The following is a 26,091-nucleotide window of genomic DNA, read 5'->3' on the forward strand; positions in this document are numbered from 1 at the left end:
CTAGCTGTTTTATGGTCATCTTAACTTCTCTTTCCTCCATATTTAATTAGTAGTCCAAGTTTCTTGATTCTGTCTCTTATATCCTTTCTCACATCCTTTCATTCTACTCCACCCTCACTGTCACCTCTCTAGTTATACCTTTTATTAAGTCTATTGCACTAACCTACTCACTTCACTATGCTTTCAGTATTTATCCACATAATTCAACTTACATATGGCTATGAGAATAACCTTCCTAACATAGTGCTTAATTTACCATATCTTTCCTCCTATCCTGGAACCTCCAAAGCCTCTGTCTTGCCTGTTGGTAAAGTAAATGTTATGATAAACACTTAAGGCTCACCATGTTGTTGCATCATTCTAATTTTATTTCCTGTATGCCTTAGAGAAACTCTATGTTCTTCCTTCAGTATATTCCTGCTCTTCCCACTCTTGTTTTTACAAACACCTCACACGACCTCTTCCCCAGTCTCCTCCTGTTGAAATTATCCTGAGTTTTCAAAATTAGAGGCTCTGCAAAGTCTTCCTTGATTCAACTAGCTGTGCTTTCTTCTTTGTTTCCTCCTTGACTGTCTGGTTTTAGACACCACTGATTTTATAGCATTTTTAACAACAACAACAAAAAAGAAAACTTGCTTAATAATGTTTTTATTACATGAATGGTTTTAAATTTTTATTGAAGTATAGTTGATTTACAATATATCATGTTAATTTCAGGTGTACAGCAAAGTGATTTGGAGATACATAAAGATATATAATATTCTTTCTAAAAATTATTTTCCATTATAGGTTTTATAACATATTGAATATAGTCCTCAGTACAGTAAAACCCTTGTTCTTTTTTTAAACTCTCATTTTGTTAGCATTTCCTTTATGACATGATATTCTACTCCGTTTAGTTACATAGATTTTTTAAATTAATTTATTTTTTATTGAAGGATAATTGCTTTACAGATTTTTGCTGTTTTCTGTCAAACCTCAACATGAATCAGTCATAGGTATACATATATCCCCTCCCTTTTGAAATTCCCTCCCATCTCCCTCTCCATCCCACCCCTCTAGGTTGATACAGAGCCCCTGTTTGAATTTTCTGAGCCATACAGCAAATTCCTGTTGGCTATCTATTTTACATATGGTAATGTAAGTTTCCATGTTATTCTTTCCATACATCTCACCCTCTCCTCCTCTCTCCCCATGTCCATAAGTCTATTCTCTATGTCTGTTTCTCCATTGTTGCCCTGTAAATAAATTCTTCAGTACCATTTTTCTAGATTCTCTATATGTGTGTTAGAATACAGTATTTATCCTCCTCTTTCTGACTCACTTCACTCTGTATAATAGGTTCTGGTTCATCCACCTCATTAGAAATGACTCAAATGTGTTCCTTTTTATGGCTGAGTAATATTCCATTGTAAATAAGTACCACAACTTCTTTATCCATTCATCTGTGGATGGACATCTAGGTTGCTTCCATGTTCTATCTATTGTAAATAGTGCTGCAATGAACAATGGGATACATGTGTCTCTTTCAGTTTTGGTTTCCTCGGGGTATATGCCTATGAGTGGGATTGCTGGATCATATCGTGGTTTTATTCCTAGTTTTTTAAGGAATCTCCATACCTTTTTCCATAGTGGCTCTATCAATTTACATTCCCACCAACAGTGCAAGAGCATTCCCTTTTCTTCACACCCTCTCCAGCATTTATTGTTTGTAGATGTTTTGATGAGGGCCATTCTGACCAGTGTGAGGTGATATCTCATTGTAGTTTTGATTTGCATTTCTCTAATAATGAGTGATGTTGAATAGCTTTTCATGTGTTTGTTAGACATCTGTATGTCTTCATTGGAGAAATGTCTGTTTAGGTCTTTTTCCCACTTTTTGATTGGGTTGTTTGTTTTTCTGATATTGAGTTGTATGAGCTGCTTGTATATTTTGGAAATTAATCCTTTGTGGGTTGTTTCATTTGCTACTATTTTCTCCCATTCTGAGGGTTGTCTTTTCACCTTGCTTATAGTTTCCTTTGCTGTGCAAAAGCTTTTAAATTTAATCAGGTCCCACTTGTTTACTTTTATTTTTATTTCCATTACTCTAGGAGGTGGGTCATAGAGGATCTTGCTTTGATTTATGTCATTGAGTGTGTTCTGCCTGTGTTTTCCTCTAAGACTTTTATAGTTTCTGATCTTACATTTAGGTCTTTAATCCATTTTGAGTTTATCTTTGTGTATGATGTTAGGAGGAGTTCTAATTTCATTTTTTTTACATGTAGCTGTCCAGTTTTCTCAGCACCATTTATGGAAGAGGCTGTCTTTGCCCCATTGTATATTCTTGCCTCCATTGTCAAAAATAAGGTACCTATAGGTGCATGGGTTTATTTCTGGGCTTTCTATCTTGTTCCATTGGTCTATATTTCTGTTTTTGTGCCAGTACCATATTGTCTTGATGACTGTAGCTTTGTAGTATAATCTGAAGTCAGGCAGGTTGATTCCTCCAGCTCCATTCTTCTTTTTCAAGACTGCTTTGGCTTTTTGGGGTCTTTTCTGTTTCCATATGAATTGTGGAATTTTTTGATCTACTTCTGTGAAAAATGCCATTGGTAATTTGATAGGGATCACATTGAATCTGTGGATTGCATTTGGTAGTATAGTCATTTTCACAATATTGATTCTTCCTACCCAGTGAAAGGTTGTTGCTGAACGATAAGACGCGGGATTCTTGGCCTCCGGAGGAGACGAATTCAATCCGGGGCCAGAGACGAGGCTGGATCGCTCAGAGCTTTTGTGTAATAAAGTTTTATTAAAGTATAAAGGAGATAGGGAAAGCTTCTGACATAGGCATCAGAAGGGGGCAAAAGAGTACCCCCCTCCTAGTCTTTAGCTGTATGTTATATAGTCACTCACAGTCTGTTAATGAAATGAAAGGAATGTCATAAAATTTAGAATGGCATCAGATAATTCATCCCAGGCCATAAAACGATTGACTTGAATCTTGTAGAAGGGCAGAATACCAACAAATAGTTCTGTTTACATAGATTAGGGGAACAATACCTGAGTAAGTAAGTTAGGCCGTTTGGCGGAACCAACTTGAAGATAGAGTCTGGGGTTCATTAACATAGCTTAAGACAACATTTCCATACGAAAAAGGCATGTATTGGTTAACTCAAAGTTTGAGAGTAGTTAGCTTTAGGTGAGACCAGGTGTCATGGCAACACAGAATGTTAAGAGAAACCTCCTTTTAAATTTGTATAGAGAAGGAAAAACAGATCGCTGGTTTGTTTCTTCCTGCCGCTTAAGAGAGATAAAAATGTCTGGCACTTACAGCCTCTTTCCTCCATTTGGAGACCCCTGGCCTTCTTGCCTGTTACCCTCTCACCAGGAACATGGAATATCTCTCCATCTGTTTTTGTAGTCTTTGATTTCATTCATTAATGTCTTATAATTTTCTGTGTGCAGTTTTTTTGTCTCCTTAGGTAAGTTTATTCCTAGATATTTAGTTCTTTTTATTGCAATGGTGAATGGGATTGATTCCTTAATTTCTCTTTCTGAGCGTTTTATTGTTAGTATATAGAATAGTTAGATAGGTATTTTTATTCATCCCCTTGTGATGATGGTTTAGTTGCTAAGTCATGTCCAACTGTTGCAACCCCATGGACTATAGCCCACCAGGCTCCTCCAACCATGGGATTCTCCAGGCAAGAAAACTGGAGTGGACTGGCATTTCCTTCTCCAAGGGATCTTCCAAACACAGGGATTGAACATATGTCTCCTCCATTACAGGTAGGTTCTTTACCATCTGAGCCACCAGGGAAGCCCCATATTGACCCCCTACCACACTATAAATTTCTTGAGCACAGGAATCATATCTTCTTCATTTTGGCATGTTTCATAGTACCTCTCAATGCTTGAATAAAAGAATGATAAAGACTGCTAACTTCTTTTTAATAACTACTGATTACTCAGTTTCAGGCATGAATTCTGTGCTAAGAAGGTACAGATGCCAGGCAACCCTGATGGCATGACTTCTTCTTTATCCCTCACTTTCCACATCCAATCCATCAATGAATATTGTCAACTCTACCTCCAAGATATCTGTAATCAAACCTCTCTTCTCTACCCCTACAACTTCCTCCCCAGAACAAATCACCATTATCTCTTACCTATAAAAGCCTTTTTAAACTGGTTCCCTCGCTTCTACTCCTGCCCTGCCTAAATCTATCAGCCTAGTGAGATCTTTATAAAACTTAGATCATTGCCACCTACTTAACAATCTCCAGTAGCTTATTTCCCACTACACTGGAAATAAAACACAAACTTCCTACCTTGACCTTGAAAACTCTGTGATCTGGCCTTCGCACTTCCCCAGCCTCATGTCCCTGTACTATCTACCTTGCTTACCATGTTCCAGCTCTGCTGAACACTGATCCTCATTGTCATGTTTCCTCAAAGCAGAATGAGTAGGTTCTCTTGGTTCTATTGAGGTTCTCACTGTTACTGGACATTGTCTTTGGGCTTCATGCATTTAGTAGTGGAGATCATTTAGGGAGTGGCCAGAAGCAATTCTAAAGGTTTTGAGACTTGACTTTGGGCAAAATCTTTATGGAGTTCATCATTTTCCTGAAAATTGATACTCCAATACTGAGTTTGAGCTGAAGGAGATATATGGCTTAAAAGGAAAAGAAAGGAAGTCTTGTATTATTCCTGCATTCATTCCCAAGGGACGCTGTGGTATTACTGATAGAAACTAAGGCTGGAGGACAAACATGCTCCACCTTCTTTATCACTCTGGGTGTTGGTTTAGGAAATTGGGCATCATAGCAGAAGCTGACTCAACAGATGGTATTCTGTGAACCTATTGTCATTTTCCCTGTGTGCTCATATGAAGTCACCCTCAGCCCTCTGGTGTTACACCCTTAGCTTTTATATATACAGGGAAGAGAGAAAAACTCTCTTTCATTATTCAGATTCTTGACTTGCTCCCCTTGCTCCTAGAAGCTGCGAAATATACACTATCCACCTCCTTGCCTTTGGGATTATTGACAAGAAACAGTCTATGATGGGTATGTTTTATCTGCCTCTACATAGATATGTAAACTAGAATATGCTTCACAGCCAAGTCTGAAAGAGAATTCTAAGTACTGTGTTTCTAAACTACTAAGCATTTTTCTAGCCCCTAATATTTGCAGAGCTCTCCCACTTCTTTCATATGGTTGCCTCCCTCCAACCTCCTTTAGAAAAATAGGTGTCCCCGTGTTTTAAAGATTCTAATGTGAAAAAATGGAGAAATGAAAGCAGAAAGTCAAGTGTAAAAGCCCTAACCAAATGAGGGTATTGCTCTTTACTTTCATACTTGGAAAGTCAAAAGACACCCCTTGACACACATCACAGCATTTGAGGGAGTCTTACTCCCAACCCAGCATTCCTTTCCTTTCTTATTCACTACTCTGGGTTTCTTTTTAGCCTTGAATGGATCCTTAGGTAGAGGGTGGAGAGGCAGGGGATTCAGCAGATCCTTATGAAAGAACTTGACCTGGCTATTCCAAGAGGGGAGGGGAGGTAGAAGAAGTGGGGAAGGTGGAACGGCAGAACTGGGTACCAAAAGTCCCCTCTACATAAAGTACCTATATCTCAGATGACCAAAATTATAGCTCCCCAACTGAAAAGAAAGGTCTTGTCTTAAAGTTCTCTTTAAAATCATACATATGTATATACACTCACATATACATAGATATACACATACTTACCCATACATGCACATGCATACTTACCCATACATACACTTTCACACATTTACATACATATACATGTTGCTCCTTGGTTGGATCTGTATAAGGAAGGTCTCCAGATCAACAGGGTCCTCCAGCTAACAGTGTGAGGGTGTGAGGAGGCCTTCAGAGGTCTGTATCCCTTCATGGTGATAAAGCGGCTTTTGCCTCCTTCTGTCAGATAAACAAGCCATGCATTGTTTTGTTCACTAGCTGTGGACAAAACAGGCTTCCCTTCCTGCTGAGCGGGCCAGATGAGTTTGAATTCCTTCATTTCCTTCATGTGGGGCAGGTAGAATGTGCTGGTAGGGGCGGAAGAGGCTGGAAGAGCCATAGAAAGTAAACAGAGCTAATCAAGGACACCATTTTGTGCTTCTCATCTAAACACTTTTAAAAGAGGAAAGAACCTGCAGTAGGTTACGACCCAGACCTTAGGCTATGCATAACCGCAAGCTGTAGGGGCCGTATTTTCCTTCTTGCCCTGGGTTGGATCAGAGCCAGGGTTCTCTTTTTGCTTACCCCCTGCCTTCCTCCCTCCAAGTAGTTCTTGAGGGGTCTGCTGAGAGCTAGGCTCAGAGACCAGTAGTTCTCTTGGAAGATATTGGGGTGACAGCCCTCTAGAGCAGCTAGAGAGTGACTCCTCCTAAAATTGGTCCACTTCCCTCCCCTCACCTCTCACAACAGCCTTTACAAGGGAGCCTTAATGACAGATCTGTCATTTCCACATGCATGTGCCCACCCTCCTTGCTCCAGGCCAGGTTCTTATCCTCTGAGTGCTTAAAAAAGACCCAGTCACCTTTACTTTCCCCTGAACAGAGGAGGTGATGCTTGCTCATGTTGTCTGGAACTTAGCTCTGCTAAGTGAGAAGTTACCCACTTTATCCCAACCCCACCTCCCGGTCTCTCCTTTCTAAATCCCAAACTGGCCAAACTGCTCAAATTCCTCTCTTATCATCCTCTCCCCAAGGATTTCTTGATTATATACTGCCTGTGTCCATCTGCCCATCATATCACCTCTTCTGGTGACTCCCCAACTCTCATACTCCCATCCTGCCTCCCTACCTAAGGCAATCCCCAAAACATGCTTGCATCTCTAGTCAAAACTTCCTCAACCCATCTGACCACTGACAGGGCCAGGCTGCTATCACATTTGTTATTCTTTATTTTGTTAGGAAATGGGGGTCAGGGAAGCATTTTTATGGACTGGGTTACAGAGTGGAAGGAGAAAGGCACTTGGTGACCAGATTTGGGAAGGCTAGGTACCCAGACCTGAGTAATGGGATTAGAAGCGACTGTTTATTCTGATGCTGTTTCAGAGCAGGGGTTATTCCCTAGTGTAGTGCTATTGCCAAAGGTACTGTATTCCCTAGTGTATTGTCAGAATGTGGTTATTACACCAGCAGCATCACCATCACTCTAGAGCTTTGTAGAAAGTCAGAATCTGGAGCCTACTCTCGATCTATTGAATCAAAATCTGATTCAAGATGGCCAGGTGATTAGTCTGGCCACTGAAGTTTGAGAAGTGCTACTCTAGAAAGTTAGGCTTGATTTTTGAACCTTCTCTTAATTAGTCCTCTTGCTTTCCTCTTCATGTGGCTTGAAGAAATTCTTTTTCTTGCCACTAAAAGTACCTTATCCATTATTATTTGGGGTCAAGGATGATATTAATAATGGATATCTTTTACTGAATGCCTTTTGTGTGCCAAGCATGCATTGCAGATGAGGAAATTGAGTCTCTGTGACATGCCCAAAGCCAAACAATCAGTGTGTGGGAAAGCTGAATCTCCACCCCAGATCTGCAGGCATACTAAATCCCCAAACTCCCCCCTTACAGGACTTCTGATTACCAGAGGAGGGTCTGTGGGCTTACTTGGATGGCACCTGCCTTTTATAGGCACATGTAAACAAAAGTCCTTTCAAACTTCCCCAGGAGGTCCAGAGGGCAGAGTGGGGAAGGGGTCACCTGGCATGGTTTCCCCAGAGAGGAAGGGCCCTGGGATATTTCTTGATCTGAGGAAGCCCCCATAAGCTCTCTCAGGGGCCAGAAGTGGCTGAAATTGGGATCAGAGGCCAAAGGAAACTGGCCTGGAGATCCTGGAGTATTATGAAGGGAAAAATCCCAACTCTGAATCCCCAAGAGGAATTAAATTCTGATGCTTGAGCTTGGGCTTAGGGTATGTAATAAACTTCTGTGGGGCTGCTCTGGGTTCTGGCTGTTGCATAGGTCAGTGAGGATATCATGTGGACCCCCAGCCTGGGGCTGAGGACTGTTACCTCAGAGTGTGCCATATAGTTGGAGAGGTTGTTTGTGACAATGGGCTTTAATGTTTTATTTTGCAGAGAGGAAACAGAAGCCCAGACAGGGGGAGTAAATTGCCAGAGGTCAGAGTAAAGTCATGGCAGAGGCAGGGATGCTGACTCCAAGCAGCACTGTTTTGGAGTTGGAGTCTCTGGTGTGAAATGCAGTTTCCTCTGGGTCTGCTCAGATGCCCATAGGATGGGCAGACTCTGAAAATACGGTCCAGAATGGTTTATGAATCTTTCTGTCTCAACAGGATATTCATCCTGGGAGATCTCTAGGTTCCTTGCCCCCAGCTATGTAAAACCAGCTGTAGTGCTACTTGCTTTGCTGGACCTGGAGGCTGCTGGGCCTGGCTGATCTGGGTTTTCCTTTTCTGGGGCTCAGAGGACCTGCGGAGATGGCTGGGTGGAGTCAACCCAGTCCAGGAAGCACAGGAATTCTTTTAAGTGTATGTGTCTGGGGTATTTTTCTCTCTCACTTGCGTGTATTTAAAAAAACTTTTTTAGACACCCACTTTATCTTTCCCAAACATCATTTCCTTGCTCCTTTCCTGAGTTCTAGCAGTGGCTGGGGGCCCAGCTTCCTTATTGGCCTCTGAGCTATGTAAGGGGGTGGGCCAGAGCTCAGAGGAGGCTGGAGTAGGGAACAGGAGGGCTGTTTGTGCTGCTGGAACTGCCTTTCATCCTTCCCTTTGCCACCAGGGTGCTGGCTACTTTCTGGAGCAGCGTCTTCACTCCTATCCAGCTCTTGACACTGGCCCTCGTTCCCTAAGGTGGTGGCCTCCTCTAGGCCCAACCAGGCTGATGGCCATACCTTGCCTTCGGTGCTATTCCTTTCTGTTCTTGGAATTGGGACCTGACTGTGCCTGAGCCCCTTGGAGCACACTCAGGGGCTTGGGCTGATGGCCCCTTCTCTCACAAGGTTTTAAAGGAAGGCAAATGAGTCTCAGCTAAGGGAGGATCCAGCCTGCAGAAAGAAGCCCCAGGGGCTGGCTGGAGGGGTTGTTGAGGACCGTCTGAGCTGGCTGGATACCTAGCCCTCTCCTAAATTATCTCCCCATCCTGGGCAACTTCCATGGTAGGTACTACTGGTAGCCATGGCCATCATGGCTGCTACCCTTCTTCCCCCTTCTGCTTTCTTTCTTCAATATCCCTTTCTTTTTGCTTCCTAAGAAAGGAATTTTGGGGTAATGAATGATGTGTGTGTGTGTGTGCTCAGTCGTGTCCTACTCTGCAATCCCATGGACTGTAGCCTGCCAGGCTCCTCTGTCCATGGAATTTTCCAGGCAAGAATACCGAAGGAGGTTGCCATTTCCTACTCCAGAGGATCTTCCTGACCCAGGGATCGAATCCACGTCTCCTGCATCTCCTATACTGGCAGGCAGATTCTTTACCAGTGTACCACCTGGGAAGCCCCAATGAATGATAGTGTGTTTAATAGTGCCTTAGGAGAAAGGGTAGGAGACTGTTGCCTCTATAGCTAGATTGGTGGTTGGCATTCTCTTTTACCTCTTTGCTTATTTCTTCTCATCCTCCTTCCCACTGCCTAAGGAGGGAATGGTTTAAACTTTAGGACTACCGAGACTGTCTTTTTCTGACTGCTTCTTGAGGGAATGCCTAGGAGAAGACTCAGGTATATAAGCTCTTTGAGATAGATCCCTCTTTGGGGAGGTGGGGGCATGTGGTATCCTAACAAGGGTTGGAGGACCAGAGCCTCATTCTCAACTACTGGTTACTAGCTATGTGTTCTTGGCAAAGCAGTTCAGCTCTCTGTGTCTCTGTTTCCGCATCCCATAAAAGGGGGCATAATAATGGTGCTTACTGATAAGGTTGGAGTGAGGATTGAATCAGCTAGTGCATGCAAAGTGCTCAGTGCCAGGTACATCTTAAGTGTCTAGTAAACGGTCCCTGTTATTTTTTTAAGTTAATAGTATATTAGGCACTATGATGAGTGAGTTCACACGTGGGACTGCATTTAATCCAGACTTTAAGTCATGAGTAAGATTTGTTGATTGTCTCCATTTTACCAGTAAAGAATTACAACTCAGAGAATGACTGTGCCCCCAGTGACACAGCTAGGTTTAGAATATGAGTGTGGACTCACTCCAAATCTAGGGCTCTTTAGGAATAATAGTAGACCAAGTATTAGACCCGATAGATGGTTTCCTCTCCTTTCCCAATCTAGGATTAGAAGGCTCCTGTTCTGACTGCAGTTCCTGCACTGGGGTTTTCTTCCCTGTAGCTTGTACTTTTCTCTCAGTGTTCTCAAAGCCTCCACTTTCTTGCTTCTATCTCCTTTAAGGTTGTTTCCCACTCCTGGAGAAACCCTGGAGAGAGTAGGAGGCTTTGTAAGCTACCTTTCAAAGTTTGGCAAGGGTGATGCTAGTGGAACCCTTAGAGTGGATGGGCAAATCTGGGTGGAAGGACTCTTGAACTATCGAGAAGGCTAAGTCTGAGCCAACAACTCTTATTACAGTACCCTCTCCTTATTGACCATATGCTATACATCAGTATGTGTCCCAGAAGCTTTGAGAATGTTCTGCCTCATCCCCATAGTAACATAACCAGGTAAGGATTATTGTTCTTTTTTTTCTGATAATAAAACTGAAGCTCAGATGGGTTAAGTGACTTACACAGAATCACACATCCAAAGTGGTAATGTTAGGCTATGAACTTAGTAGATCTGACTCATTTGTCTTTGTCTTATCACCTTTGGGCTTGATATAGTTCTTAGGGTGAGACTTATGTACATGAAATGATGATGATCAATATCAAACATTATTTTTGATGGGCTAAATTGTGGGGACTAGATTACTAAGGACAAGCTCCATGGAATAGACATTACTTGAGCACTACCTTGAAGAACAGGTGGGGCTTAGAGTACCAAAATGGGAGGGGGCATTCCAGGCAAAGGGAACACAGTCGTAACTGAAACTCTGTTCTAGGCAGTTGACAAGCATTATATCATTTGAACACTACAACCCTATTAATTAGGTACTAGCATCACCATCTTACTGTCATAGCAGCTAGACCTCTGAGAAGTAAAGGCACCTATCTAAACAACAGAGCTTGTAAGTGGTGGAGCTGGGATTTTAACCAATGTCCAATTCCAGGGCCTGTGTTAGATTCTACTAGAAAACCAAAAGCAAAGGCACAAAGCTGGTTGCAGAGTGTGATTGGAGCAGAGACATGAGAGGTTAGGTTGGGTGGGTAAAGATAGCTTAGAAAGGGCTTTGAAAGTCAGGTCCAACCAGTGAAGATTCTTGAATAGGAGAGTACCACAATCCAATTGGTATTTGACATATGATCTAAAAGCAGTGACTGGAGGTAAAACCAGGTGAGACTGGATGCCAGACTAACACAGTATTTTGGTCGCAAAATGTTAAAGGCCTGGACTAGAACAGGAGCTGTGGGTGGCAGGTTCTGTGGAGGAGAAGTGTGGTTATGTGGAATAGTCTCAGTGAAAATAGTATGGGTGTGGGGAGAGAGAGAAAGAGGCCAAGCCAAAGAGATATTGTAAGAGAAGATTCAGTAGAACTCTATAAGGGATTGGATGGTTGTAAAAAAGGTGGCATCAAGGCTGACTGCCCACCATTTTAAACCCTGGACTCAGAACTTCAAAAATGCTGGATATGGAAGAAGAGCCTCAAATAAGAGAGGTACCCAGTTCTCCACTGTATCCTTAGTGCCTGGAACTGTGGTATATAGTTAGATACACATGGTACTTAGTATCTACTAGTACATAGTACTTCTATGAGATGCTTTATAAATAGTTGTTAATGGATGACTCCTGGGTAACGGCCACTGGAGAGATTTCTAGCAACATGGTTTTGTGTGTGAAACTCTGGAGCAGGCACATTCCCCCAAGGTCTTCTAGTGCCTTCAGCCTCCCTGCTGGCACTCTGAAATCCATAATAGAACAGTGGTTAAATATGTGGCCCTCACTTCCTCTCCTTCCCATAAATTTTCACTGCTGCTGCTGATCTGTGGCTCTGGTTCCTGACCTTTGGCAGGCATCTTCCAGTTCCCTTCCTTTTATATCTCCTTCTCTGTGTCTGGCCTGTTACTACTCAACACATGTTTTCCCCAGCAAGGCCATTTTCCTCAGGACTACTTTTTCAGGCCTTAGCCCTCTAGAGCTCTGCCCTGCTGGGATTTTCTGTATTTCTGCCAGGATAAGGGGCATTCCCCATGAATATGGATTCAGCTCTAGTCTCTCTACTGCTGCTCCTGGGAGGTAGAGAGCTGATTTATCCCACTCTATAACAAGCATGTTGAAAACCAGGGGCCTTATCTTAGTCAACTCTGCTTCCTCACTGTCTAGTATGGAACCTGCCACAGTAATTGAATGAAAAAATTAGTAAATAAACTATCATCTGTTTATCTCTCTGTCATCTCCTTTATTTATCATCTGTTTCTCTTACTCTGCCATCTTGTTCTCTGTCATCCATTTCTCCCTATATAGTTCCCTGTACTCTTTCTCAGACTTCTCCATTTCTGTCATTTGTTTATATCTGTACCATCTCTTCCCTCTTACCTCTGTCATCTACCTGGCCCATCTGATATCTGTCTTTCTCTCCTTGTTTCTTCTCCTCTCCTCACCTCTCCTCCTCTGTCCTCTCCTCTCTTCTCCCTTCCCTTCCCCTCTCCTTCCTTCCCCCTGCCCTCTTCCTTCCCCCCTCCTCTTATTCTTCTCCTCCCCACTTTCTCTCCCTCTCTCATATCAATCATCTCTTTATCCTTTGGCACTACCTGTGCCCCATACATGCTCTTCCCCACTTCCAAGGGTGGCTTCTATTCATGTGAAATATACCAGAGCACAGGGATGGGTCCTTAGAAGCCTGTCAGTGCAAGAGTTGTGGCTGCAGCCTCCCGCACCAGACAGGTACTGTGGTTGCATCCAGGGTCTTGGCCTCAGACCTGTTTCTCTTTATTCACCCCTGCCCTTGAATAGCCAGTCTTCCCTGTTAGCCTAGTACCATGCCATCTATCACGTTATTCTATTCTCCCTGGCTGAAATGAGGGTTCCTTGCCAAACCTCTACCTACAAACTTAGCAGCCTCACCTCTGTGGCCATCTTGTCCTTCCCTCTCTCAATGCCTTTACCAGTAAGTTCTCAGGAATAAAGCCTATGCTTGATTGATCTCTGTATCCCAAGAGGTATGCACAGATGGTACACAGTACACAGACAACAAATGCTTATCAAATTGAATGAGCCCAAAACTGGAGAATTGACAGTCAGTTGGTGTTGACTTGTTCAAGCTTCTCAATGATTTACCTATTTCTTTCTTAGAGAAAAATGGGAAGATTGGCTACATTTATTTTTTCTCAGAGAAAATTTAGAGTGGGCACACTGTTCATTGAGCAACAAATATTCCACAAATAATTATTGAGCATCTACTATGTGTCTGGCATTGCTGTACATGCTTGGGATATACCCATGACCAAAAGAGCCCTATGACTCTAAAATTCTGTATGTCCATGGATTGTCTTTGGGATGAAGGAGATTTGAGTTCTGGGAGCTGAGTGGGTAGCTGCTAAGATTCCTACACCAGTTCCTTGCAAGATGTGCTACTTCATTTAAGGGAAAGAGGAGGTGGGGGCGGAAGCTGCCTGGGAAGTGATTTCAGCTCTGGTTCCCTAAGTTGACTTCCTGTCCCTTTTTTGCTGTAGGAGAAACGCCCCTGTCAGTAGGCCGCACTCATGGCATGTGGCCAAGCTGCTGGAGGGATGCCCTGAAGCGGCTACCACCATGCATTTCCCTTCTGAAGCCTTCAGCTTGTCCTGGCACTCCGGCTGCAACACGAGGTGAGTCTGGAACCTTCCCTTCAAGACAGGCTGGAGGCTAGACCACCCAGCCACTCAGGAGTGCTCTAGTCCCCGTTGGAGGCTATAGAGCCCAGAGTGCTATCCTGGAAAGTGAAGGGGGGTGGGGCAGTCCAGAGGGCCTGGCTTCCGATCATCATCTATTGCTAATTCTCTGTGACTTTGGGACAGTCCCTTTCCTTTTAGAAAACGTTTCCTTGAAATATTTCACATGGCTTGCAAGACACTTCTCTTTCCTGTTCTTCACCTTATTTCCTTTGCAATCTCTTTCCCTGGCTCCCTATCATCCTAGTCTCTGTTGTCGGTGACCCTGGGACTGGGTTCTGGTCCTCTTCTCTAGCTCTAGCGACTCACAGTGACCACATCTAGTGTTTTTCATCCAACTCTGTCACACAACCAAAGCCTTCAGAATGGGGACCTCCCTGAATAACAGGGTCCACCCGCAATGAGGATCTCTCAATTTAGGGAGCTACCCAGCAAATGCAGAGAGCTTTTTAAGCAAGCCCAGAGCCAGCAAAGCTGCTAGCTTAAGCTGCCTTTTCCCTTCCACAGCAATATCTTCCCTCTGAGAAGGAATTTCTGTTGATGAGGCTCAGGGAAGCTAAGGGTTTTATTTGCCCGGACTCTGTATCTTTATTTGATATGGAAGCCAGGGGCTCAGGGCAGAGGCAGGGGCAGTTTTGTTCTGAAAGGATACACAGAAACACATTCTGAGCTTGGCTTCTGTTTAAGTGGGGGTGTGGCTGTTTTCATCAGGAAGGGTGGTGGGGGTGGATAGCAAATCTCCCTGCCAACAAGGAATTGATGGATTCTTAGCCCAGAGGTCAAGTAAGCAGAGTGGCTAAGGGGCAAGGCGGTGAGCGGGAATTAGGAGAGGCTGAACTAGAGGATCTTGTGGGTGCCTGCCACTGCTCAGCTCTGGCGTTCAGAACTGTGGCCTTTTGAGCCGCCTGCAACCTTTGGGGTTCTAGTGACAGGGAATTACTGGCATGACTTAGCTCAGTTTGGCTTTGTGTATGGAAAATGGTACTTAAAATTCAAGATTGTGTTTGATCCTAGTTCCATCATTGGTCTCCCCAGTTTGGCTTTGCTGTGGGGGATGAGGGCAGCCTGGGTGGGCAGGGGCCACTATAATGTCAGTAGTCATAGTAGAGGGGATGCTGATAACAATAATCATGAAAACAACAATCAAGAGAGGTGCTACTCTCAACCAGGTGTTGAACCCTCACTAGGCACCTAGAGCTTCACTTTTATTATCTGATTTCACCTGCAAAGCAACCCTCTGATACAGATACCACTATCATTTCCATTTAACAGACAGTGTAGCAGAAGAGCCAGGACATTAGACTCACAGAGGCCCAGGTTCAAATTCCATCTCTGCTTCTTTGGCAGCTATATGAGCTTGTCATTTTACTTCCCCTCTCTAAGCTTTGGTTTTCTCATTTGTCAAGTGGAGATAATAATCTCTCCCCTTCAGTTTGAAACGAGACATTAGAAAGTGTCTGGCACATCATATGTCCTCAGTAAACAGTGAGGATTACTATTATCAAGAAAAGAACAGGGGAATGCTAAAACTGTGGCCCTGTCTGGGCCGTGAACTATAGCTGGGTAATCTTGAGAAAATTACCCCCTCACAATCACTTCCCTTTGTAGGGCTTGCTTGAAACCAGTGGTTCTCAAAAGTGTGGTCCCTGAACCAACAGCAGTAGCATCACCCAGAAAACTGTCAGAAGTAAAAATCCTCAGGATCCACCCAGACCTAAAACTCTGAGCATGAGGCCTAGTCACTTGTGTTTCATTGAACCTTCTGGATGATTTGGATGCATGCTCAAATTTGAGAACCACTGATTTACAAAATAGGCTGACTGAAATTAAATCAGCCCTTTAGGGCCCCTCTCAAATGCTAATAGTCTGTGCTTCTTTCTCCAAGCAGAGAGCAGATAGCTGGCTCCCAGGGGACAGCAACAGGCCAGAAGCGATTCTAGACTCACTTAAGGCCGAGAAACAGAGGACTACCCCTAGTGGAGTTCTCGCACTGTTAGTCTTTGGATCTTGCCCTATTCTTCTTCCACATATTGTCTTGTCTCCCATTTTACCACATTTCTGTGGCATCCCCAGCGTCCTGCTCTTTCTGTTTCCCTTCCTTCCTCTTTTGCCTTATCTCCCTCTCCCTTGTGGCATGGTGCCTCTGGGTTGTCTTGCCTTCTCCCGTGGCAGGGATGGCCAAGGTGGGAAAGTAATCTGGTGACGTGGCTAACTAACCCATGTGTCCTGTGTCTTGCAGTGACGTGTGTGTGCAGTGGTGTCCACTCTCCCGGCACTGCAGCACTGAGAAAAGCAGCTCCATTGGCAGTATGGAGAGCCTGGAGCAACCAGGCCAAGCCACCTATGAGGGCCATCTCTTGCCCATTGACCAGAGCACATACCCCAACCAGCGTGACTCAGCCTATAGCTCCTTCTCAGCCAGCTCAAATGCCTCTGACTGTGCCCTTTCCCTCAGGCCAGAGGAGCCAGCCTCTGTGGACTGTATCATGCAAGGCCCAGGGCCAACTAAAGCCCCTAATGGTCGCCCTAATGTGGTCGAGACCTCAGGAGGTGGCTGGCGCACCAGTGGGGGTCACCTGACTCCTAGCTCCCAGATGTCATCTTGTCCTCAGGAGGTCTCCCACTCAGAGCCTGCCAAGGCTGTCAGGGGTCCCCCTCAACCTCCAGTGAGGCGAGACAGTCTTCAGGCCTCCAGAGCCCAACTCTTCAATGGAGAGCAGTGCAGGGCTTCTGAGCTTATAGATTCCTTGCAACAGAAGGAGAAACCTAGCTTGGACACCATGCTATCCCCAAGGAACCCTAATAGGTTCTGCTGCCTCAGCGGGCAAGACCAAGTGACAAATGAGGGCCATCAGAACTGTGAGCTCAGCCAACCTCCTGAATCTAGCCAGAAGGGCTCTGAGCATCTACTGATGGAGGCCTCAGCCAAAGCTGTCGGAGTCCCAAAAGCATATGACAAAACTTCCAGCATAGGTTCCAGCCCACTCAACCAGGCTTCAGCAGAGCTAGCTAAGACTTCTTTTGGCAGCTCTCCACACCTCACAGGACCCACAGGGCATCGCCATAGTGCCCCTGAACAGCTGCTGGTGTCCCACTTGCAGCGTGTGCACCTCGATACTAGGGACAGCAAAGGGACAGAGCTCCAAGCTGGGCAGGATGGGCAGGAGTGGACTCTATCCCCTTTGCACATGCACAGTAGCCACACAAGCAAGAAAAGCCCATGTGCCCCTGCAGGAGGAACCCAGGACCAGCTGAGCAAAGAGAGAAAGACCAAGCCAGTGGATGATAGACCTCTGGGTTCAGGTCATCAGAGCCCAAGCAGTTCTCCACATGGAGAGGCTGATGGACACCATCCAGAAAGAGGTTTCCAGGATCCAAACAGAGCAAGCAGAGCTGACAGTGAACTGGTCAGCCAGCAGTCTTCTGGCTCCCTTGCTCAACAAACCAGGGACTGTTCTTCAAACCCTAAAGTAGCTGGCAGCACAGAGGCAACTGAGGAAGGGGACAGTGAGCCCAAGGAGTGTGGCCGGGTGGGCAGTAGGCGAAATGGAGGGTACCGGGGCCGCTCGATCCAAAACCGGCGGAAGAGTGAACGTTTTGCTACCAATCTACGTAATGAAATTCAGAGGAGGAAGGCCCAGCTCCAGAAAGGCAAGAGTCCCTTGTCACAGCTGTGTTACACCAAGGAGCCAGTGGAAGAGACTGAGGAGACCCTAGAAAGTCCTCCACTTCCTTCCTCTAACTCAGCTCTTCTATCTTCATATAAAAAACCACCAAGCCCCAGAGACAAGCTCTTCAACAAGAGCATGATACTCAGAGCTAGGTCTTCAGAGTGCCTCAGTCAAGCCCCTGAGGGTCAAGAATCTAGGATTGGCTTGGAGGGACGAGTGAGTCCTGGCCAGAGATCTGGCCAGTCCTCTTTGAACCCAAACAGCTGGTGGAAAGCATCTGACCCATCCTCCTCAGACTCTGAAAAAACAAACGTTCACCATGGAGTCTGTGGAGGTCACTGGAGATGGTCACCAGAGCACAACCTGCAGCCACATGTGGCACTAGCCATGGAAGGCCCTTCCAACCCAGGTGACAAGGAATTGAAAGTGTCTACTGTCCAAGCTGGGGAGGAAGCCATCCTCTTGCCCTTTGCAGACAGACGAAAGTTCTTTGAAGAGAGTAGCAAATCCTTATCTACATCTCATTTGCCAGGTTTAACCACTCATAACAAGACTTTTACCCAGAGACCAAAACCTATTGACCAAAACTTTCGGCCAATGAGTTCCAGCTATAGAGAATTGAGGCACCATCCCATGGACCAATCATATCACCCCACAGACCAACCCTATCATGCCACAGACCAATCATATCATTCCATATCACCCCTTCAGTCAGAAACTCCCACTTACACAGAATGTTTTGCAAGCAAAGGTCTAGAACAATCCATGTGCTGTAAGCCACTACACTGTGGTGATTTTGATTACCACAGGACGTGCTCTTACTCCTGTAATGTCCAGGGAGCTGTAGTCCATGACCCTTGCATTTATTGTTCTGGGGAAATCTGTCCTGCTTTGCGAAAGAGAAATATGATTCCAAACTGCTACAATTGCCGGTGCCACCATCACCAGTGCATCCGGTGTTCAGCTTGCTGTCATAATCCCCAGCATGGTACCCTCGAGGACAGCAGCTTGAAACCTGGCAACACTTGGAAATCCAGGAAGCCGACAGTGCAGGTAAGGACTTGGTTCTTGGATGGATGATCTTCATTATTCTCTTTGCAAGGAGAAAGCTAGGTAAATAATTCGAAATATAACAATTATAATGCCTTAAAATTATATAGTGCTGGGTCCACCAGCTGGTATCTTACTAACTTTGGGCAAGAAATCATCATTTTTAGAGGTAGAATAAAATAACTTAGCTTCACAAAACCAACAGAAGTGGGCTTTATATCCTGACTGTATAATTGGTATCAGAGTGACCTTTTGCAAGTCATCCAACCACCAAGAGTTGCAGTTCTGTGATTTTTTAAAGGGAAATAGAAAAGAATTTTTACCTCATCAAATGGCCAGTGCTAAATAAAAGTCTTATTACCTCATCTTTAAGTTGGAGGAAAATAATGGCTGCCTTATGAATTAGTTGGGTGGATCGAATGAGTTTGTGTAACATAGAGTGCCAGGCCCAGTACCTGATACAAAACAGCATGTACAGTAAGTCCCTTACATACAAATAAATTCCACTCTGAGACTGTGTTCGTAAGTCCAACCAAGTTAGCCTAGGTACTTAACTAATACAATCAGCTATATAGTATTGCACTGTAATAGGTTTATAATACTTTTCACACAAATAAAACATAAAAAACAAATGCAAAAAAATTAACATTTTTAATCTTACGGCTCAGTACCTTGAAAAGTACAGGAGTACAGTACAACAGCTGGCATACAGGGGCTGGCATCGGGTGAACAGGCAAGAGTTACTGACTGGAGGTGGCTGAGGAGGTGGGAGATGGTAGAACTGAAGGATCGTCAGCAATAGGAGATGGAGGGCAAGGTATAATTTCACTCATGCCTGACGTTGACGGCACAGGTTCTGGTTCCTTGCTGGATTCAATTCTATCTACCATCTTGAAAAAAACAGTCCAGTGATGTCTAGGTAGTAACTCTTTTACTTTTGTCATAGATGACCTGGTAGCCCTAGATTGCATTCTGAACGCCTGCTGCAACCTTTGTTGCATGCTACATTCTACATTTGGGTCCTGTGCTTCAAAAACTAACAATGCCTCCTCAGATAAAGAAAATCCCTCTGGCGTTTCCTACATCGTGTATCTCTTCAGTTATTCTTCCTCTTGTCACTCTGCTCTCTCAGTTATTTTCACTTTTGTTCCCATCGTTACTGCTTGGTGCTTCTTAGCAGTACTGCTTTTATGCTTGCTTCTGGAAATCCTGGGCTTGAAATAAAGATACTGTACTACTGTACTCTATACAGTACTGTACGGTAAAGTACAGAAAAGGACAACCGCTTATGCATGCACATGACAGTGTACACCAGACACGTGAACTAACTTACATGGTTGGACATGCAAACACAGTATTTGCATCTTTGAAACTTGAATGTCCGTATGTAGGGGACTTACTGTATTGCCTTTCATTTCCTGCTTTAAAACTATTTGGAGCTGCAAAATTTGCAAATGTCTCCTAGGGTTTACTTCCAGAGGTCTGACTTTTTTGCTCTTCTGAAGGACAAGTCTTTTCCCTTTGCTCCAGTCTGTCTGTCAGACTGGAGAAGAGACCCAGGTCTAAATTGGCTGTAACTATACCCTAGTTATGATCTACATCCCTAATACAAGCCACCACCATCCCCCATGGTATTTCTAGGAGGACTTCCCATGCCACTGCTAGCTCACTGCCAGACTCCCTCCCCATAGCTTTCCTAGTGCCACCTTTTGGCTGGTGCATTCAAACTAGAAGTTAATTCCTGTGTTGAACTGTTGATGCAGAGACTGACACTTCTGAATGACTTAGCATATGTAATTGCTCAGTACATATTCTTTGTTGAAACAAGGGAATTCCCTGGTGGTTCTGTGGTTTGAACTTTGCGCTTCCACTGCAGAGGACACAGGTTTGATCCCTGGCCGGGGTACTAAGATCTTGTATGCTGCCTATGGCACAGCCAAATAAAAAAGGAAAAAGAAAGACACTTAGGGGTAAAAGAAGCCTTACATAAAAGAGTACGTACTCTACTATTCCTTTATATAAAGTTCTAAAACAGCTAATCTATAGGAAAAAAATTTCAGAACAGTGGTTGCCTGTGGGAGGTATCACAGAGATTAACTGGGAAAGAGCATGAGGAAACTTTGTTGGGTGATGATCTATATCTTGAAAAGAGAGTTACACAGGTGTATGCATTTTACAAAACTCAGCAGATGTATACTTAATGTTTGTGCATTTCACTGAAAGTAAATTTTGCCTAAAATATTGTAAACAAATATCGAACTTTATTTAAGGGATATGTATGCTTGAGTTTTTGAAGTGCATTGATCTATGCAGCTTATTTTCTAGTTTTCAGCATACAGATGTTGCACATATTTGTTCCATTTATCTCTTAAGATTGCATGTTTTAATGCCATTGTAAATAATATTGTTTTCTTAAGATCAAATTAAAATTCTTTATTACCATATAGAAATGCTATTTAATTTTGTATATTGGCCTTGTATCCTGCAACCTTGCCAAACTCACTTTTCTTGGTAGATTTTAAAAGATTTTCTACAGAGACAATCATGTAATCTGCAAATATAAATAATTTTGTCTTCATTTCCACAGTGTATGGCTTTTCTAGGAGAAGGGGTCCTATTGCACTCCCTAAGACCTTCAATACAGTGTTTAGTAGAAGTGGTGAGAGCAGATACTGTTGCTTTGTTCCCAATTTTTTATTATTAAGTTTGATGTTAGCTGTAGATTTTTTGGTAGGTGCCTTATAACAGGTTGAAAACATTCCCTTTTATTCCTAGTTTATTGTGATAGCTTTTATCAAGAGTGGATGTTGGATTCGTTTTTTCAAATACTTTTTCTGTATCTATGGAGTGATCATATAGTTTTTCTCTTTTAATCAGTTGATATAGTGAATTACAGTGATTGATTTTTAAAATATTTATTATTTATTTGGCTGCATTGGGTCTTAGTTGCAGCATTCAAGATCATCTGTTGTGGCACTTGGGCTCTTCCTTGTGGTGCTTTGGCTTCTCTCTAGTTGTGGTGTGGGCTCAGTAGCTGTGGCACATGGGCTTAGTTGCCCCAAGGCATGTGATATCCTAGTGCCCTGACCAGGAATTGAACTCCTGTCTTCTGCATTGGAAGGCAGATTCTTAACCACTGCCCCGCCAGGGAAGTCCTACATTGATTGATTTTTGAAACAAGGACTAGCCTAGCATTGCCAGAATAAATCCCACTTGGTTATGACATGTTAGCCTTTTTATATGTTACCAGATTTGGTTTGCTAATAGTTTGTTAAGGGTTTTTTTGTTTGTTTGTTTATGTATTGATGTTTCAGGGATTTTAGTCTGTAGTTTTCTCATGATGTCCATTTCTGGTTTACATATCTAGATACTGACCTTACCAAATGAGTTGGGAAACGTTTTCTTCTCTCCTATTTTCAAGAAAAGTTTGTATAGAATTGGCTTTTTTTTTTTTTTCTTACGTATTTCTTAGAATTCATCATTGAAGCCGTGTGTGCCTAGAGTTTTCTTTGTGGAAAGATTTTTAATGACAAAGTCAATTTATTTAATAGATACAGAGTTATTTGGGCTATCTGTTTCTTCTTGAATGAGCTTTGGTAGTTTGCCTTTCAAGGAATTTGTTGATTTCATTTAAGTTTTCAAATGTATGGGGTAAAGTACTTTGAAATGCATAAAGAATTTAAGATGAATTTGTGGATGGATAAAGGAACAAATAGATATGTGATAGGGTAAATATAGTAAAATACTAATTATAGAATCTATTCAATGGTGGATATATAGATATTCATTGTAAACTTGTTCAACTTTTCTATATGTTGGAAAATATTCATAATAAAATGTAGGGGGGGGAAGGAGAGGAAATATAAAATAGTGGTTTAAGGGCATGATGGTAGAACCAGACTACCTGGGTTTGAATTCTTAAGCATTCCCATCTAAAAAATGGGAATAATAACAGTACCTATTTCATACATTGGTTGAGAGGATTAAATGATGTAACATATACAAGGCACTTAGAACAGTGACTGCCAGATAGTAATTATCTTTTAAGGGTGAATTATTATCTTTTAGAATAAAGGGAGATTTGGGCTTACCTTGAGAAACTTTTGCCAAAAGAAGGATCTGCAAGTAGACAGTGGAGAAAAAGTGTTAATGTTGGGGGTGGGATAAGCAGAAGATGGTTGCAGAATTGTCAGCCAGTAACTCCATGAAGGAAAGCAGTGAAATTTGCACATTGTAGTAGCTGGAAGCAGCAATACAGGTATGTCTGTGCCCATGCATGCCTCTTCTTTTATATTCTGAGGGAAGGACATATTGGCCTCCTAATGTCTGTTAGATTAGCTAAGTAGGTCTGCTTAGACGCTAGGCTTTTAGACATGTGGACAGCCATCCAGGAGGCACTTCATGCCCATTTCTACCCCTGCCAGCTCAACTCACCTTCCCCTCAGACATGGGAAAAACTTTTAGCATGGGTTAGGATTCCCCAGCTCAGCTGGCTAGGGAGTTGTGATGGTGGTTATCTGAAGTAGGGTTGAGATCCTGCTTGTTATGCCCCCTGGAAGTGGTTGGGAAGCTAACTGGCTCCTATTTGGTGCCATTAAGAAAACTGAAATCAGCACACATCTAAATCTTTCATGCTTCATGCCAGTTAGTTCTGCATATATATAAAATTATTTAATTTAGCAATTATATGAGATATGTTATAATAGGACCCTGTTTTCCAGCTAAGAAAGCTGAGGTCACACATCCTACAAGTGGTAAAGCCAGGATTTGAACAACATAATGATTACCAACATTTGAGTGTCTACTGTGTACCAGGTGCTGTTCTAGGTGCTTTACATGTATCAACTCACATGGTTGTCAAAGCCATCAAGAAATAGATACTATTATTATTGTGATCACTATTAAATAGCTTGAGAAAATGAGCTAAGATAAACTGCTGGGTAGTCTGCCTGAGGTCACACACAGTGTGGGATTTGAATCCATGTAGTGTAGCCTCCGAGGCCAGGCTCCAAGTTGTGCTATGCTGCCTCTCCATAAGCTGATTGCAAAGCCCATGCCCTCTCCAGTCTGGCAGGATGTCTTCTAGCAGTATAACTTCACTCAGGCACCAAGTTCCTACCGTAATCAATCCTCATCCGCAACAAGTTGTGGAGATAACTGCCTCTTTGATTCAAAGAGTGCATACAATTTACAGCAACCTAAGTGGCTCGGCAGGGAAAATAATGTAAGGTGATACTGGGGACTTGGGGAGATTGAGAGTTGGGACAGGACTTTGTTTGCTTTGGACACTGCTATTTACTGAGCACTCCCCATAGGGCTAGACAGGGAATGGACAGGAAATCCTGGCTCCCACTGTGGCCGAATGAGTAATACTGTCTTTGAAAGCAGGGACATCTCACAAGGGCGTCAGGAACAATCTGAAGTTGAACAAGTGGTTTTGCTGCTCTAACTTGACAGGTACAGGCAGAGAGACTTCTCTGGTTGTGTGAAAGCTGTGAAACCTCATCTATTCTATGGTCACTAAGATCCCTAGCCTCCTACGTGCCAAGTGCTGTACTAGGCATTCTCTGCACACATCCCATTTTATCCTCACTCCTGGGAACCCAGCAAGGCTAGATAGCACAGTCCTTATTTGCCAGATAGGAAGTTTGAGGTCCTGGGAGGTGACATAGCTGCTCTCAAACAACAAATATCTTAACCAGAATGACTGACAACCACATCTTACCTACAAAAGGTAGTAAAATTTATTTTTTTACTGAGGCAAAGGTAATAAAACTTTGAACAGGACCAATAATAGCATTGGGGAGAGAGACTTTGGAAGATCAGTTTAGGAAAAATTGCATTCCCAACGGACCAAGTTCTGAGTCTCTAGGTAGAAGGTATGGAATGCTGAAATCAGAGAGAATGTCAAAGGCAAATTTTCATTAGGCTTCGAGCTAGGATAGAAGGCAGGGACATTTCTACAAATGGAATATTCAGCTTGGGCTGTAGGGAAACAATGCTTGGGCAAAGCTCTTATGGATAAAATGCCCAGGGTGAAAAGTCTGCTCCTGTAATATGGGGAATGTGGCACCCAGCACCCATGTTCCCCAGAAATGAGCCCACCTCAGCCCCTGTCAGCAGATCTTGGAGGAAGAGGAAGGACCCCTACAGTATCGGGGTGGGCTGGCGTGCATGTTCTTTAGCTGCCTCCCCCAGGACAGGGTTGCGGCAGCAGAAGCTTTAGTTCTCAAAGTCATCTCAAGGGCCGCAACGTCCGAGAAGATGCTTTCTGTGGTGGAAGAGACTAGAGGAATGAGCAGGTCCATTGGGCAGAGCAAATAAAAAGATCTTTGCAAGGGCCAGAACAAACAGCAAACATGCTAAACTGTTTTTTTTTTTTTTTTTTAACATGGTTTGGGAGGGGAATAGAGAAAAAGGGTAACTCAGAGTTTCTAGACCACACTGCTGAGGTCCCTGAATGCTATCTTAGACTCTGCGTGGCCCCAGCAGTGCAGAAGGCCTCCTGACAGAAAGGCAGCCCTCTAGGCACATAGTTCTCTACCTTACATAGGAGAGTAAAAGGAATCAGCTTGGCTGGGGCGGGGAGGGGGGGCAGGGGTGGCACCTGGCCTTGGACAGGCTCCTGACCAATTCACAGTTTTGAAGCTATCTAGATTACCTGGCTGCTCAGAGCTCCCTAACTTATCAGAATTTTGCTTTGCAGGAATTTCCTGGGGACAAATGGAAACCAATAACAGGAAACAGGAAGACCAGCCAGTCAGGGAGGTAAGTTGACCACTCAGGGAGTTGGGTAAGTTAGTACCTCTGAGGTTTCTGTGGAAATTGATAAGGTTTTCTATTTGCTCTGTTTCCTTTGAGTAACCTGGTCTGGTGTCAATACCAAGGGGTTTACGTATAGATGGAATCCAGCCTGCCCCCCAGGCAGCTGGGCTATAGACCTAACTGACTGGTAGCACATTTTGGAATAAATACATCATAGTCAGGAGTGTTGCAGGACATTATGCTTATCAGCTCGGAGGCCTGAGGCAAGTGCCCAGGCACAAGGACATGGGGACTAGACCATGCTGAAACATAGATGGGCAGGCATAAACTATGCTTACCTTCCCAGTGGCCACTGGATGATTGCAGGGGCCAGAGAGGAGGCAAGGCTGTCCAGCTACTTCTGTGCCTTTCCTTCAGAGTGTTTCTTGTGTTCTGCCACCTTTCTTTTTATAGGACTCATCGAGAGCTTCAGGTCTGCTCATTAAAAATCCAAGGCAGAGCCTGCTAACAATAGGTTAGAATTCCTGAAGAAGGTAGAGACATTTTTACAAATGGTATATGTAGCTTGGGCTGGAGGGGAAAGAGTTGCTTGGGCAGAGCCCTTAATAATGCCTTTAATAATTTATACTAATTCAATAATTTAATAAAAGGCAGAGTCCTTAATAATGCCCAGA

General features: G+C 43.6%; 1 protein-coding gene across 7 annotated transcripts in view; it reads left to right on the plus strand.

Moving 5' to 3' along the window:
- SHROOM4 (shroom family member 4) overlaps nt 1-26,091 on the plus strand; it is a 237,390-nt gene that overhangs the window by 173,700 nt on the left and 37,599 nt on the right. For 5 of the 7 annotated variants that reach the window (XM_043895371.1, XM_043895365.1, XM_043895366.1 and 2 more), the window contains 3 exons: nt 13,734-13,868; nt 16,171-18,655; nt 25,359-25,420. In XM_043895371.1, coding sequence (XP_043751306.1) covers nt 13,734-13,868; nt 16,171-18,655; nt 25,359-25,420 — 2,682 coding nt within the window. Of the gene's footprint in view, nt 1-8,676; nt 9,139-10,536; nt 10,629-13,733; nt 13,869-16,170; nt 18,656-25,358; nt 25,421-26,091 lie in introns of those variants that run through there. The other 2 variants (XM_043895368.1, XM_043895369.1) reach the window with 2 other exon arrangements.

Source organism: Cervus elaphus, chromosome X (assembly GCF_910594005.1).
Source record: "Cervus elaphus chromosome X, mCerEla1.1, whole genome shotgun sequence".
In the NCBI taxonomy this organism is placed as follows: domain Eukaryota; kingdom Metazoa; phylum Chordata; class Mammalia; order Artiodactyla; family Cervidae; genus Cervus; species Cervus elaphus.